The sequence below is a fragment of the Tribolium madens genome, unplaced genomic scaffold (genome assembly GCF_015345945.1).
Source record: "Tribolium madens isolate multiple individuals breed KSU strain unplaced genomic scaffold, Tmad_KSU_1.1 Scaffold_19;HRSCAF=116;Tcas5.2_LG9, whole genome shotgun sequence".
NCBI classification, from domain to species: Eukaryota; Metazoa; Arthropoda; class Insecta; order Coleoptera; family Tenebrionidae; genus Tribolium; species Tribolium madens.
The window spans coordinates 389041-404928 of NW_025400983.1; the positions used below are offsets into that span (position 1 = coordinate 389041).

The 15888-nt window shown below is 30.9% G+C and overlaps 1 protein-coding gene across 2 annotated transcripts in view; it reads right to left on the reverse strand.

Annotated features, from left to right (window-relative positions):
* Positions 1 to 6602, reverse strand: part of LOC123015651 (alpha-2C adrenergic receptor) — a 73150-nt gene extending 66548 nt beyond the window's left edge. For both annotated transcript variants that reach the window (XM_044415519.1, XM_044415518.1), the window contains exon 1: positions 5743 to 6602. In XM_044415519.1, the coding sequence (XP_044271454.1) occupies positions 5743 to 6363 (621 nt within the window). In that variant the 5' untranslated portion in view covers positions 6364 to 6602. The remainder of the gene's footprint in view (positions 1 to 5742) is intronic.
* Positions 6603 to 15888: the final 9286 nt, after the last annotated feature.

Below are 15888 nucleotides of genomic sequence, written 5' to 3' on the forward strand. Positions count from 1 at the left end.
GTCGACATTTATTGAGAAACAATTTTGACATTTTTTATTTCCATAGCAAACTATACGAAAACGTAATAGATTTTTGACAGTCTTAACAAAAAGTCACCATAACTTAAAAATTATTAAATTTAGGTATAGGGAATGTTAATACAGATCGATGCAGAATTAAATTCTCCTCCATTTAGTAAAATAAAAATTGGGGTATTTTATTTGAAAAAATTGAGTTATGGGTATTTGAATTATTATAAAAGTAACCTTAAAATTTTATGGTTCGTTAATTTTTTTTTCAAAATTTGAAAACACCGAAAGAAAGATCTAAACTTTCTCTTTCAAACGCCAAAAATACAAATTCAAAATTTTAAAAAATAGCAGAGTTACCGATTTTTAAAGTGGAAGGTGCAGATTCAAAAATTTTTGAAAAACTCCAAATATTTCAAAAATGGCTAAATTTAGGTATAGGAAAAGCTGATGAAAACTCCCTTAAAATAACCCGGTTAACCCAAAAACGCAGTAAAAAATATACCTTTCCATTTAAAATAAGAAAGTTGAGTCCGACTTCCGGTATAACCGGAAGTGCCGCCATCTTGAAAATATTTTCATTTAGGAGGACTTAATGGTTTATGACTATGTACCAATTTTCAAATAAATACGATTATTGCAACTCCCAATACTTCTAAAGTGGGATTTAGACGGAATAGGCCTCTATAAATAAAATTGGTGGATGCGCCGGGCAATAAAATTATGTCGTTGTGTTTCGAATTCTGACATGTAAAAGCTACCAATAATTGTTTTACTGGGCGAAATAATTAGTTATTGTGATTATGTAAATCACGTTGAAAGCAAACGTCGATTAATAAACTAATAATAAACTTAATTAAAATCGTTGCGTTAACACTTTGTAATTAAAAGCCGAAATCTTTCTATTAATCATCGGTTTGGCCAAAAAACAAAATTAACGATTGTAGAAGAAGTGTGCACACGCATCGATTGCCATCAATCATAGTCCCATGACCGAATCCTGTAAATCTTTGAAGCGTTTCACACCTGATGCTCCTGCTTCGATTTCTACAATGGTTAATTCATCAAGAATAACGGAAAAGTGGCCCATCGATATCGCATGACCGGAAATAATAAATTTTAAGGTTGGTTGTTGTTGTGTTGCGATAACGTTGCTTTTTGTTTGTTTTCTCAAAGATTTAATTAGTTATGTTTAGTTTCAGTTGGGAGAATTAAAGACGAGTTATAAGTTGGTTCGAATTAATCTAACTTACCTGATTTCCCTCCAGATCTTGTCTGAATAATAACTTAATGCACTGTGTAATAATTTTCAAGTTTCTCAATCGATAGTTTCGATGTAAACACATTTCAATCAGCGATTAGGAAAGTTTAGTATAAATCTAATAATTCGAGTGCATCTTTTCGCGGTATAAATCACCTTGAGGAGTAGATTCAATCGGTACGTTGAAAAATCCTCTTTAATTTGCAGCAGCCTAACCTCAGGCGAGAGCCGAGCTATCCAAAGCTCAGCCCATAAATTACTAACACTGAGACGTACCAAGAGAAAGAAAAAAATCCACCGATTCGATCGTAGATTCGACAAAAAGCCCACAGATGAGACCACCAATTCGGATTAATCCCGACGTCAACAAGTTTAATTAACGTTGCAAAGAAACAAAATATTTATGCATGTAATATTAAGATAAACGATTCTGGCGGTGATATTCAATAAAGTCGATTCTGTCGCATAAATTTCAGATTTGTAATAATTTGGATTGACTGACGCCATCCCATTATTATTCATTAGAGTGTCAGCAGGAACAGAAAATCACCACTTTTCGAATAGCAATCAGTTTTTAAAAGTGCATTTGTGAGAAATCATTACCGCGGGAATTCCAGGAATTTTCAGTATCGACCTTCTTTGTTTGGAGATCAAAGAGATGAAAAAATACGACTTGGCAATACAAATCCTTGTAAATGATGCTCTCTAAGGCGGAAATCAAACAATATCGAGTCGGATTTCAGGATTGATTGATTAATTTTTTTTGTGATACAAGTCTATTAAAATAACATTGCTGATTGGAAGATCAAATTCGCTAATAATAAGGCTCAATTTTTGTTTTTTTTTGAAAAAATCCAAGGCCTGAAGCTTTGCACTAGATAAGCTATTGATTGGATAACCCCGCTTTTCCCGACTCTAATTGAAAATAATATCAGTAATCTTGACAAAAAGAGATCTTTATCGTCTCTCCGCATTCACAGATTTAATGATTTTTTTTCTCTCTTCTATTTTTGCCCGGATTGTTTTAGAAAGAAGCCTAGACACAGATATGTAGGTCAAAGTTTGCATCCGAAACGTTCCGTACTAAATCGCATAAATCTGCTCTTATTTACATAATAATGAGGGTGTTTTGTCTTTGTTTCTTTAAGAAAAATGATTGTTAAAAGGAGCAACTTAGAGCTACTCTAACGAAATGAAGTAGCGGGACCGAATTTATGAATTTTTTTGAGTTTATCACAAGGAATTTTTAGTGACAAAATCGATTGGTTTATTTTGGTAAAGAAATATGAGTCACATTATTTTTGCCGGTATTGTATTTGCTGCCAAGATAAACGCTCTTTTATTATTTATTTGCTAAGTGAATAAATAGAGATAAAAAAGTGACAATAAACGGTGGTCTATTTATTTAACGATGCTTTCTATTCATTTCATTAGTAAATGGATTATTTTTTGATGAAATTTAGGTTTGAGTAGAAACAAATTAATATTATCGTATGTGGTGAGCTTAAATTTCATGTAAATAACTTGTGTTAGTAATTTGCGTTATTATTTGATACATCAATATTTCACTATCATTAGGAACATCAGATAGATTTTGTGTACCTAATCTAAAATGGCATTCATGTTTGATGTTTCAATACTGTACATACATTAGTCATACATTTTATATCCCTAATTAATTCAGTCGAATTTGTGCACAAAAAATTTTGTTAATGTGGGCCATTGTGAAATATCGATTACTCCTCAACCCGCATAAACCCTAGACACTCGAAAATTAATTATTACGATAGTGTTCTCAATTCTCCAGTCGACTGTTACAACATTGACGTGTATTAAAAAAAATTAATTATCATAATTCGTAAACATTTCGTACGTAAATAACTCAATTTGAACCTTGATTGGTTTTTTACCAAGCTCGAAAAACGTTCAACTCATTTCCCAAATTTTTGCTTAAAAGATTTCTCAGTACGCTTCGTTGAATCACACGAAATAAAAATCTTATTAAAAGTAATGGAAAAGTCGCCATCTTTTAAACTCTTTTTTCAATTCAGATTCTCACATGAATTAACTTGTCAAACCATTTTATCTAATGTTTATTTCCATGATGTAGGTTTTAGCCTTGGCCTTGCGACAACACTTGAAAAAACTATTTTGCATCTTTATTTATAATTGAAGTTGAAACAGTTGCATAAAATGCTCATTGTGACACCGAAATAGAAAAAGTAATAATCCATATTAAAAGTTGGAAAGTGTAACATCTCAACTTTATTCGACAACGAAAACTCATAACTCATAAAAATTGGTTGTTTAGTTACGATAGCTCATGTAGGGTCCAAAATACAAAAACAATGAGATTTTTTTTTTAAAAACTAATAGCTTACCAAAATTTAGACCCTCAGCAATTTTCAATAATATTAAACAGTTTTTTGATTTTTTATTAACAATCAAAGATTCAATGCAATTTTCCTCCAAACTGTTACTATAGTTTTCGTTGGGAGAGTCGATATGTCATAATAATAAAAATTTGATAAATTTTTTATTGGTTTTCTGCTCTTTGAGAAGAATGAATAAAATAGTATATTATCTTGGTGTTGTACCTCGGCTTATTGCTAACTGTCTTGGTAAGGAACCACCTCCCACCTCGATATGTAATCTACTATTTTCATTAAATTGATTGATTTTAATATGAGGATAAAAGTTTGAAATAAGTAAAATTATTTGTTATGAAGGTATTCTTTTCTATGGTAATTTCAAGATATGCAATGTTAAAAAAATTGAGGCTATTCTAAAACATCTATTCTGGAATTTTGAAAAAATCTAATAAAGACATTAGTGCTTTTAAATAATTATTTAAATGTTTTAAAATATGCATAATTTATATTTTTTTATTTCAATTTTTTTAATACTGACAATTTCTTTTAAAAAAACTACACTGACCAAAAAAAACCGTTTCGTCAAGTCATTTATAATGTTGCGCTTATTTATTATTTTTGAAACTTAAAGATAAATTTAAATTCTTAATAAAACTAACATTTTTAATTCCATTTAAATTTTAATTCCATCAAAATGCTATTTGTTTCACACGTACGTTCAATCCTCGAATATGGTTCGATAATCTGGAATCCGCATTACAAAATTCATGTTGGTAGGCTTGAAGCAATACAGTTTAAGTTTTTTTTAATATATAAAGTGGTTGCTGCCTTATTACGTGCAAGATAATTACAATATTTCCTTAAATTATATGTCTCTTTCTACACTTGAAATTAGAAGAAGATATCAGGCTTTATGTTTTGTTTATAAACTTTTAAATAATTTGATTAATGATACTTCAATACTAAATTTAATTAATTTTCACGTTCCAGAGTATAATAGTAGATCGAACCAATTATTCAAAATTTTGTTTGCACACAATAATTATCTGTTTAATTCTCCTCTAAATGATCTTTTAAGAATTTGTAACATGTACAGTGTCAAGTTGGACTTTTTTAATTTTAAATCCTTTAATAGTTTCAAGCGTTTTCTAAAAGTTTCGTTGAGTTAGTCATTTAGTATTCTTTAATTATTTTTATATGTGATTTGTTTTCTATTATAATTTTATCATTACTTAATGTAAAGGATATTACCGTTAAATAAAGTTATTATCTTATCTTATCTTATTTAATTGTTATTGAAAAAAAATGTTCAAATTTTTTTATTGTCTATTAGACTTTTACACATCAAATTATATTAATTTTGTGTTTATAAGTACGTTTTTTTTGATGTTTTAAAGCTCATGCGATGAGAAAACACATTTGTTTTTTGAATTCAAATAAAGATCATAATTTTGTAACAAGTTTTGAAAAAAGTGTGTCACCTCTCGCGGACTTACTCTAATATTTTAATTAAATGGAATTTTTTTTTCATTTAATTTTTTTTAATTACTGACAATTTGTTTTACGAAAAACTACACACTGACCAAAAAAAACAGTTTCGTCAAGTAATTTATAATGTTGAGCTTATTTGTTATTATTAAAACTTTGAGATACAGTAATTAAGATTCTTGATAAAACTAATATTTGATTATTTGTTTTTAAATTGTTGAAAATTTTACATTTTAAATTTAGTTCTTTTCTATTAGACTTTTACACATCAAATTATATTAAATTTGTGTTTATGAGTACGTTTTTTTGTTGTTTTAAAGCTCATGTGATGAGAAAACCCATTTGTGGTTTGAATTGGAATAAAATAATAATTTTATAACAAATTTTTAAAAATGTGTGTCACCTCCACCCACAAACCCTAATATTTGAATTAAATGGATTTGAAATTTTTTCATTTAAATTTCTTTAATTAACTGCCAATTTCTTTTAAGAAAAACTACACACCAGTTTCGTCAAGTAATTTATAATGCGACACTGGTCAACACTTGAAAAAACAATTTTGCATTTGTATTTATGATTGAAGTTTTTGTGTTTGTGTTATGTTTTGCTTACCTGACACTTGGGATATTGTTCGTCTGGAGTGCGCTCGACCTTCCAGCCGAGCAACGGAGGGATGCATATGAGGGCGGAAAGAACCCATACGGCGGCTATCATGACCACGGCACGTACCGGAGTGCGCTTCTTGAGATATTCGACCGCTTGAGTGATACTCCAATAGCGATCTAACGAGATGAGACACAAGTTCATAATGGACGCCGTGCTCAACAGCACGTCCATAGCAGAATGCACATCGCACCACCACATCCCGAAAATCCAATAACCCATGAGTTCGTTGGCGAGCGAAAAGGGCATAATCACCAATCCTAGAAAGAAATCGGCAACGGCAAGCGAAGCAATGAACCAGTTTTGTATATTCTTCAATGCCTTCTCCGTGGTGATGGCAATAATGACCAGCATATTGCCAACGACGACGACGATCATGAGCATTGTGACGACGACAGAGGCGATGACAATCTGCGGAAGGGTGTATCCGCTGGGATAGTGGAGGGCGACGGTGGCGTTGGTGGCGGTGCCGTTGAACAACGTCGCATTGTTGTTGTTGTTGTTTTCCACTTGGAAAAGAAAGTCCTCGACGGCTTCGGCCGGCCGTGCCGTCAAGTTGGTGAGCGCCATTTGGTCCCTAATCACACAATATGTACAATACCCGTGTACCCGAAGCAGCCCGTGTGTCGGCGATATAATGTGAAACGCAACAAGTTTTAAAGAGAATTAGAGAAAGAATCGCACTAGCTAGTTTAGAATATGATGGGGAGCCGAGGCCGAAGCGGCGGCGGCGGCACGGCCTCTTCGTCGTCGTCCTCGGCGGAGCTTTCGACTCGGAGCTCGCTTATTGGCATGTTACCGCCTTGCTCCACGACCGCACACTGTGTGAGGTCTCCTCCCGGAGCCGGGCATGCGTCCCCGTCTCTACAAAGAGAACACAGGCACAGGCCCGAGCCTAATTACGGATTTCTTCTTCACTTCGCATACAAACGACGACAACACAACCAAAATAAATATACTACAAAAAACACAACAATAGACAATTTCACATTTTTACTATACATACAAATTAAATGTCAAGGCTGCGACCTTTAAAATTTCCCTAATCATCACTTTACTTTTTATGTAAAAGAATAAATTTGGTAACTCTATTAAACATTCAGTAAAAAGCTGCTTCGCAGATTTAATTATAATATTTTAATCAGAAAACTAGTTGTTGGCACATTTTTTACTTTTATTAACAGCATATTTCTCATGAAATCTACAAAATGGAAAAATTCTGTTTTTTCTAACATGTATCTACTAGCAGTGAAGATGAAGAGATACATGCCGAAACTTACAATATAAAATATAAAAACAATTTAAAATAACATTTCTTGTTTTATTTTGAGTAATAATACTATATTAAAAAACAAGTCTGTCTGTAGACAGCATATCTCGAGAATGATAAGAGTTAGAAACTTGAAATTTGGTATGTAAGTTACTTGTAGGAAAGGGATGCAGCACGAAACAAGTGGTAAAAATCATTCGTACCGTACAATAAATTCATGGGGATAAAAATTATATAAAATCATGAAATATACTTTATGAAAGAGTAAAATGTGATAAAATAAAAATAATAATGGGTATCGAACTAAAAAAATTGCACCCCAGCCTCAAACCCCGGACAACTATGATCTATTTCGCATGTAATCTGGCAGGTGGCACTAACGCAAAAGTTAGGTTTGCTACTCGGATTTCCAACACTAAATTATTGTCGTAAGGATGTTTTCCAAATAAGTTGGATAAGGAAAGTCGTGTGATGTTCACACCAGATTTTTTTTATTGAGCGCTTTTTAAATTCAATTTATTATTGCATTTGACAGTTAAAAGTTTTGACATTTGACGTATGCAGTACCCAAATTGCTCTAAAGTAGCTTAAATTGCATTAAAACAGTGTAAGTAGAAACAGTGTAAATAGAAAAAGTAATAATCAAATTACCTTGCATATTAAAAGTTGGAAAGTGTAACATGTCAACTTTATTTAACAATTGATAAGAAATTTACAGTTCAGGTTGGGAAATGGCCACTTCCCAACTTAAACTGTCATATCGATTCTCCCAACGAAAACTATAGTAACTCGTAAAAATTGGTTGTTGAGTTACGATGATTCATGTAGGGCCCAAAATACAAAAACAATGAGATTTTTTTTTGAATAAACTAATAGCTTACCAAAATTTAGACCCTCAGCAATTTTTAATAATATTAAACAGTTCTTTGATTTTTTATTAACAATCAAAGATTCAATGCATTTTTTCTCAAAACTGTAACTTGTGAGTTACTATAGTTTTCGTTGGGAGAGTCGATATGTCATGATATTAAAAATTTGATAATTTTTTTATTGGCTTTCTGTTCTTTAATAAGAATGAATAAAATAGTATATTATCTTGGTGGTCGTTGCTTCATTGTTCCTCGGCTTATTGCTAACTGCTAACTGGTAATGAACCACCTCCCACCTCGGTATGTAATCTACTATTTTCATTAAATTGATTGATTTTATTATGAGGATAAAAGTTTGAAATAAGTACAATTGTTTGTTATGTTGTTATTATTTTCTATGGTAATTTCTACTTAGATATGCAATGTAAAAAAATGAGGCTATTCCAAAACATATATTCTAGAATTTTGAAAAAATCTAATAAAGACATTAGTGCTTTTAAATAATTATTTAAATGTTTTAAAATATGCATAATTTATATTTTTTTATTTCAATTTTTTTATTGATGACAATTTCTTTTAAGAAAAAATACACACTGACAAAAAAAAACCGTTTCGTCAAGTTATTTATAATGTTGAGCTTATTTATTATTATTGAATCTTAAAGATAAAGTTATTTAAATTTTTAATATTTAATAGTTATTTAAAAAAAAATGTTTAAAATTTTACATTTTAAATTTCATATTCAATTACTGTCTATTGGACTTTTACACATCAAATTATATTAATTTTGTGTTTATAAGGATGTAGTTTTGTTGTTTTAAAGCTCATGCGACGAGAAAACCCCTTTGTGGTTTGAATTGGAATAAAATAATAATTTTATGACAAATTTTTAAAAATGTGTGTCACCTCTCCCGGACCCAATTTATTTTAATTAAATGGATTTGAAATTTTTATTTTCTGGCTAATATAAACCTATTAAGTTTCTATTTTAATTTTGATTCTTTAATAATAACTAATTTTAGTTTGAAATGAAAGCACTTGTTGAATAATTTTTTCAACCCGACATTTGTTACGCCCCTGATCACTTAGAAAAACAGTCAAATGAAAGCAAATTGAAACACAAATTTTATTCGCACTCTTAAGTAAACAAAAAAATAAAAATTGAAATATTGTGGCAACAAATTTGACATTTATTTCTGCTTTCAGTGTTTTTTAAATTGCTCATTTGCCCGATATTGACTCGATGCTACAAAACACGAAAGCCACTTTTTCCCCAGCTCATCCATTTTCTTTCCCAGTGAATGATCTAAAATAGTCAAAAATATGTTTGTTGCGTTCGCATGAAATTCCATCAAGGTCTCGCGATTCTCTCAAAAGATAAAATATCGTCGAAACACAAATGTTGCCATTGAATGGAAATTTTTTTTCTCTCTATCTTTCAAATCGAAGCGTGGCCATTGACACGACGATGTTTTGACAGTTGCTTCCCGATTTTTCTTTTCCCAACACGCAAAATGCCGATCGTCGGATATTGAAATATTCTACAGGGCCGTAAAATTTGATGTGAGCTCGTAAAATACATGTAAAATAGAAATTTCACCATCAATAATGGATGATGACAGTTAATGACTTGGCTGGAATTGTTGGTGTAATCTTACTCGTTTTAATTTAATGCGACTGTCATTATGAATAAAAAAACGGGAGGAAATACATCATCATTAATTCGGTCATTTGAAACGTGCTTTATCGGTCAGTGTTACCAACTATTCAGTGCTTTATGTCGAAAGCTCCGCTTGAAAAAATAAACACAGTTCGTATTGAGACTGAAAAGGCTGAGTTGCCTCAGGCTACAAGACGTGGCAACTAAGCCAATACTGAAACTGAAAGTCCAACATCCGTTCGACAATTTCTGATAAAGTAGTATTTTTTCAGTTTCTACAGGATGTTTGTGCTAAACTTGCACTAAATTGGTTTGTGTTTTTAAAAATATCAGCCGCAGGTGTTGTAAAAATAGAAAAAAGCCAATTTACGTTTTATTGGGATGGGATTTTTGTTTAAGAGAGTCTTTGCTGCGGTCTTTTGTGTCAATAGCGATTTGCTCTTTCAACGGCAATAAACGTCTACGTTTAAAAATTAAATAGATGTCGCAGCCATTCTTGAAATGAAATTACTTCGACTCAATACAAAGTTTCGTAACTAGTTTTTAAAACGTTTTAAAGTCGCTTTTATTCCCGTATGCATCATCTCGAAGAAGATAAAGTTGATCATTAATTGTGAAAGTTTGTTTGGGTAAAAAATGGTGGCTAATTAAGTAAGGCCGCCCTCGCAATTGGAAAAATTGCGTCGCTTTAGGATGCAAATTTATCAAAGAAATTAATTAGGGTTAAATCCGGCATAATTCCGGACAAAACTTGTCTTAGAAGAGCAATTAGAACATCACTGACATGTTGCATGCACATAATTAGTAAACGTAGCTCGATGATGGAATTCCATTCCCAATTATAAATTGTGACCCGAGCGAGAATCCGGGATCGGTTGTGCCGGAGGCGGTCAAATAGGCATAGCGAATTTCAACATTGTCAAATCGATAACACCACCAAGGCGACACCCTTCCTATTACATATACAACGACGATCAGGACAATAACACACATATGCCGAATTGAATGAAGAGCGATTGAATTATGAAAGGACCTATTTGCTAGGTTTGCATGTTTTATGGACATGCCCCAAAGCTAAAGTGCTGACGTCACGGGAACGACGTCATTGGGATAGGTCGCAGGGAATTGGGACAATCTTTCATTTCAACTTATTCAAAACTTTTAACTCAATATAACGGCGAGTTTTAAACAAGTTTCGAGTCCGAGACATCACAAAACTACTTATTAGAAATTAGAAAAAAAATGTTTTATTTTTGACGCGCTGAGGGAGAGTGATTTACTGGCAAAAAATTCAAAGCAAAAACCAATGTTCATAAAATACGTATTAAACAAATTATTTATGCACTAAATATAAAAAATACAAAATAACAAAGAACCAAAGACACTTTTGTGTAAAATGTTCGTTGCGAAAACATGTTTTATTCTAAAAATTTTAATGCTCAAAAACAAAAAGTGAGTAACAGGTTCGCAGAAGCGAAAGGAGGTACTTAACACGTCCCACCTCAAACGTCACATTTCCAGACTCAGTATTTAAGATATTAGCAAGGGCCCCTGCGCAAGAATAATTAGCATCAGTGCGCACATGTTGATCAGTCAGTTTTTTCGTTTTGCGTGCGAACTTTTTTATAAATTAACCTTTTTTAATTTAATCCTTTTATTAAGAGGAGTTTTTAATTATTTTTTTTGAAAATATTTGGTTTTATGTTTAAAAATTAATAAAATACAAATACAATTTGCCATGACACGGGCTCCCTAATTGGCGTTTTAAAATTGTTTTTTTGGAAGTTATCGAGTTGAAATTAATGTTATTTAATGGATCTCTTGGACTCTCTGCGATAGCACTAATTGTTTGCCATCAAAACTAACTATTGAAATTAGAGCAAAAAGCAAAAAATCGAGCTGTTGTTTTTTTAAGAAAGGTCATAACTCGAAAACTATGTATTTTAGGTAAAAATGGTTTGTACAAACAAATTCTACGAGTACCTATATAAGGTGTTTTTTTGTTTTCATCTCAACAACGTGCTTAAACAACCAAAAAAGACAAAAATAACACCATTTTTCTCCTATTTTACCGAAATTTTCGCATAAAAATACGTTTCTAGTTGGGAAACGTGCTAAAACGCTCTAGAAATACAAAACTAATATAATTTTTGACTTAAGTTTTTTATTTTTTGCCAAAAAAACTGAAATTTTAGTGCAAAAACGTATTTAAAACATTTTCGGCCAAACTTTGTGGTTTGTTTGTTTTTGTCTTAATTTTGCTCAAAATCTGGTTAGATCTGTGAAACAAACAAAATAACATCAATATCATTTTTTTTGTGTTTTTGAAGCGGCTCCGTGTGTGATTTTGTGTGGAAAAGAAACAAAATAACAAATAGAAAAATAAACAACAAATAAAAAACTTGTTTGGAACATTTTGTGTAAATTTTGTTTTGAAAGTTGATAAGGTAGTAAAGAAAAAAATGACCAAAAAATTTGTCGCGTTATACAGGATGTGCCATTAAAGTCACTACAAAAATACTGACTCTACTAGTAAAAATAAATAGAAATTTTTTTTTTTTGCTTAATTACAACTGAGTCGAATAAAATTGTTTTTAACTATACAGGGTGATCCGTTATTTCAAAACCATACTCAATTTTTTTTAAATGATAATCTACAACTTTTTTCAGTACCTATTTTTTTGCCTTAGTAAATACTGCAAAACCATGTTTTTAAATTTTGAGGGGGAGGTTTCCTAGGTCTAAATTAAAAAAAAAAGTTTCTATGGACCTACAGGGTGCTAAAAAAATAGTAAAATAATTCACAATATTATTATATTCACCAAAACAAACAAAAAGTCTTAATAAACATGGGTCCGCAAAATAATGGTTTCGGAGGTATCGAAGATTATTCGTTTTTTGAAATATTTATTTGCAATCTGTTCAAAAAAAAAAAGATTAAAATTCTAAAAATTTTGGTCTACACTGTGACCTCCTGAAACATTTTACAATCTTTTTTTAACACCTTGTATTTTTTGGTCACAAAAAGTTGATCAATTATTTTTACGATTTACTACCTTTAAAAGTGCAAAAAGTGTTTTTTGGTCCAATTTGCTTTAAAGTTTTCGGTAAAATTGAGTACCTATTTAGATGTAGCATTTAAAAAAGTCAATTTTACGATAAAGAAGCTTTTATACTCGTACTTTTACGATTATGTTCTTATGCTTTTATGCACTTTTGCTCTGTTATTATGTTTATGCAAAAATTATATAGTTTTCAACTAAACGTCCAAAAATCGCTTCCCCACTAATGTCTATTTTGCAGGTTTTGATATTAACACATATTTTAGAACTGTCTATCAACGTCGAGTTAATAAACCGTTAAAAACTACCCGATTTGAATATATTACTTATCCATGTATCCCATCCAGAAATAGCTTTTGACGCAGAGCAACGTCCTTTTAATATGCAACATCGCATCAAAACACTTGCTCCAATCGGGCGTTTCAATTTCGTGTTATAAATTCTGAAATAGATACAAACGTCTGTAATCTACGAAAAGTTTCAATAGAAAAGATACGTTTATGTCGAGGAAAATTCCCCGATAGTGATCCGATCATTGTGTTTTTCAGGCATTTTCTTGTTCTTGCTTGGTTCAAAATTATATCAAGCGTCATAAATACACTGGCGCTGAGTTACAAGTTACACAAAATTTAATGTTTGTATAAAAGCGTGCCTATTTTTATCTGCTACATTATTAAACATTTTCAATGTAAACAACCAGTAAATTAGTGGTTTGTGCTGGCTATGCAGATACTCGAAATAAAAACGACGAAAACAAAGAGGTTTTAAATAATAAGTGGTTTATTCATTGTTAATAACAGAGGGCGGACGCAGAACTGAATTAATAAATAGGAAGGAAATGAGAGGAGATGTCTTATCTGAAATCAACCTAATCTGACGTTTACAAGAATTGTGGCCGCTTTTTGCGGAAGGGTTAGCCAAATTACCAACCACTAAAAAATAACACTTTTATAAAAAAAGTCTTTGTTCTGTTAATTCAAATCATTTGAAAAATTGAATTTTGTCGACTGTTTATGCATGGTGAATCCCTTTGGAGCATTGCCTTTCTATAAAAATATATTATAGCTTTGGTCACAATTGCATTTCCATTTCCATGCATAGTAATCCTCTTTGGTCATTGAAACGGTGCTGTTCCTACTCCCCTTTCAATTGCATTACCCGATCTTGGGAATATCAAGTTTGGGAAAAGTTCACGCATGTGGTAATGTAATGACAGAATAAAGTTTTCGGACATTGATATCCAATCACAACTCGGAGACAGTTTCACGTCCCTTAGGCTGACGTTTGTGGCTCCAATCTAACTTTGCCCTCATGTCTAAAACACGTGATATTTATATGACGTTTTAAAAATTCCGCAATGGGATATGAGACCTAGAATATCCGAAATATCAAAAAAAAAGTGCAAAATTTCCAATTACTGGTAGCCCTCGGTCTTGTGGAATTTAAGTCAGACAATTAAAAGAAAAAATTAATGATTATTACGTTTTTTGATTCTTTAAATTCAAACAGAAATGAATTTGCCAATAAACAATAGTATTTTATGTTATTAAGAATAAAAGTGATAGTTTATGTGGCGAATGTAGTGAGACTAGTGCAGTTAGTAGTGCAAAACGACGAATGCTGATGATCATCAGCATTGTGCTTCTCAGAAATTGCGGAAGTAGTGAAAGAGACAATTGTCAATAAGTAATTTTTTAAACTTGACCCAATAACGTTTTATGCACTTTTTTTGAGTCTTTGACTTGTAGAAATGTAAAAAACGTTATATTACATATTACATACAAAGTGTCCCAGTGAGTAGAAAAAAAATTGTGTTTTTTTAAATGAAACACCGTATGTGTTCGATGTAACCTTTTAAAACAATATTTTTACGCTAAACTTTTATTAGTCGATTTTGCGTAGTTTTAAAAGAAGATGTTTATTTGACGCAAACATGCACTTTTTAAAAATTCATTACACAAAAACTAAGACAGCTAGAACAAACTTCTGCAAAGAAAAAAGTACAGAATTTAAAGCTTTAGCAATTTTCTAGTGTTTTGCATTTGTAAAGATTAATAAATTAAGAAGTTTGTTAAAAGTTAAATAACTTAAAAAAATTTAATGGAACACCCTATGTTTTTATTTTTGCATCTAATAGATTAATAAATTGTATATCTAAAAAAATAAACTTTAAATGTCTAGAATTCATAAATGAAATGATATTTAACATTCAATTTCAATTGTAGCAACAATGCCTATTAATATCTGAGCATTGTTGATACTATAGCATTTATGATTTATACAGAGATCGTAAAAGTTGTTATAAATACTAAAATTCGAATTATTTTATTGTAAAAATAAAGAATAATGGATTCAGTTTAACACAAATGTGATTATTAAGTGATATTACTTCCATCTCTTATGCAACTGTGCACTTTTTGGCTACTGAAACAATAGTAATTATTTTTTTTAATGTTTAATGTTAAATAGCTTTTTATTTATTGATTATAAACACCTAAAAGTAAATAATTTTAGAAAGACAATTTAATAATCTTTTAAATGTAAAAACAATAAATAGGGTGTTTCATTAAAATTTTTTAAGTTATTGAACTTTTAACAAACGCCTTCATTTTTTTATCTTTGCAAATGCAACACACTAAAAAAAATGTTACAAATTTATAGTTTGTACTTTCTTGTTTGCCGTAGTAAAAAATATTTCTACTTGTCTTAGTTTTTGTGTAATAATTTTTTAAAAAGTGCATGTTTTCGTCAAAAAAACCCGTCTTATTTTTAAAACTAAACAAAATCGAATAATAAAAGTTTAGATTAAAAACATTGTCATAAAAATCTACATCCAAAAAACGCTAAGAAACATATGGCGTTTTATTTAAAAAAACACAAGTTTGTATTGTAACTTATTTTTGAGACGCGCTATACAGGGTGCGCGTTGTATATGTTTTTGACAATTATTTAGTAAAGGTACAAAAATTTTGCCAATAAAAGCCACAAATAACATTGAACAGAGTTACAATTTAGGATAAAGCTTCCTTGTTTCCTCTTTTAATAGCCTATAGCAAAAAAAATTGAAAAATTATTTTTGCAACAGAAATAAATAGAGTCAAAGTGCAAACTTTAAACCCTCATAACTTTGAAATTTTTATAGATAAAATTTTTTTAGCATTTTTTCCATGTTCCTGGTACCATACCTTATATGGCATTTTTCTCTGGGGCGCGAGTTCTGGCGCACCCTGTATA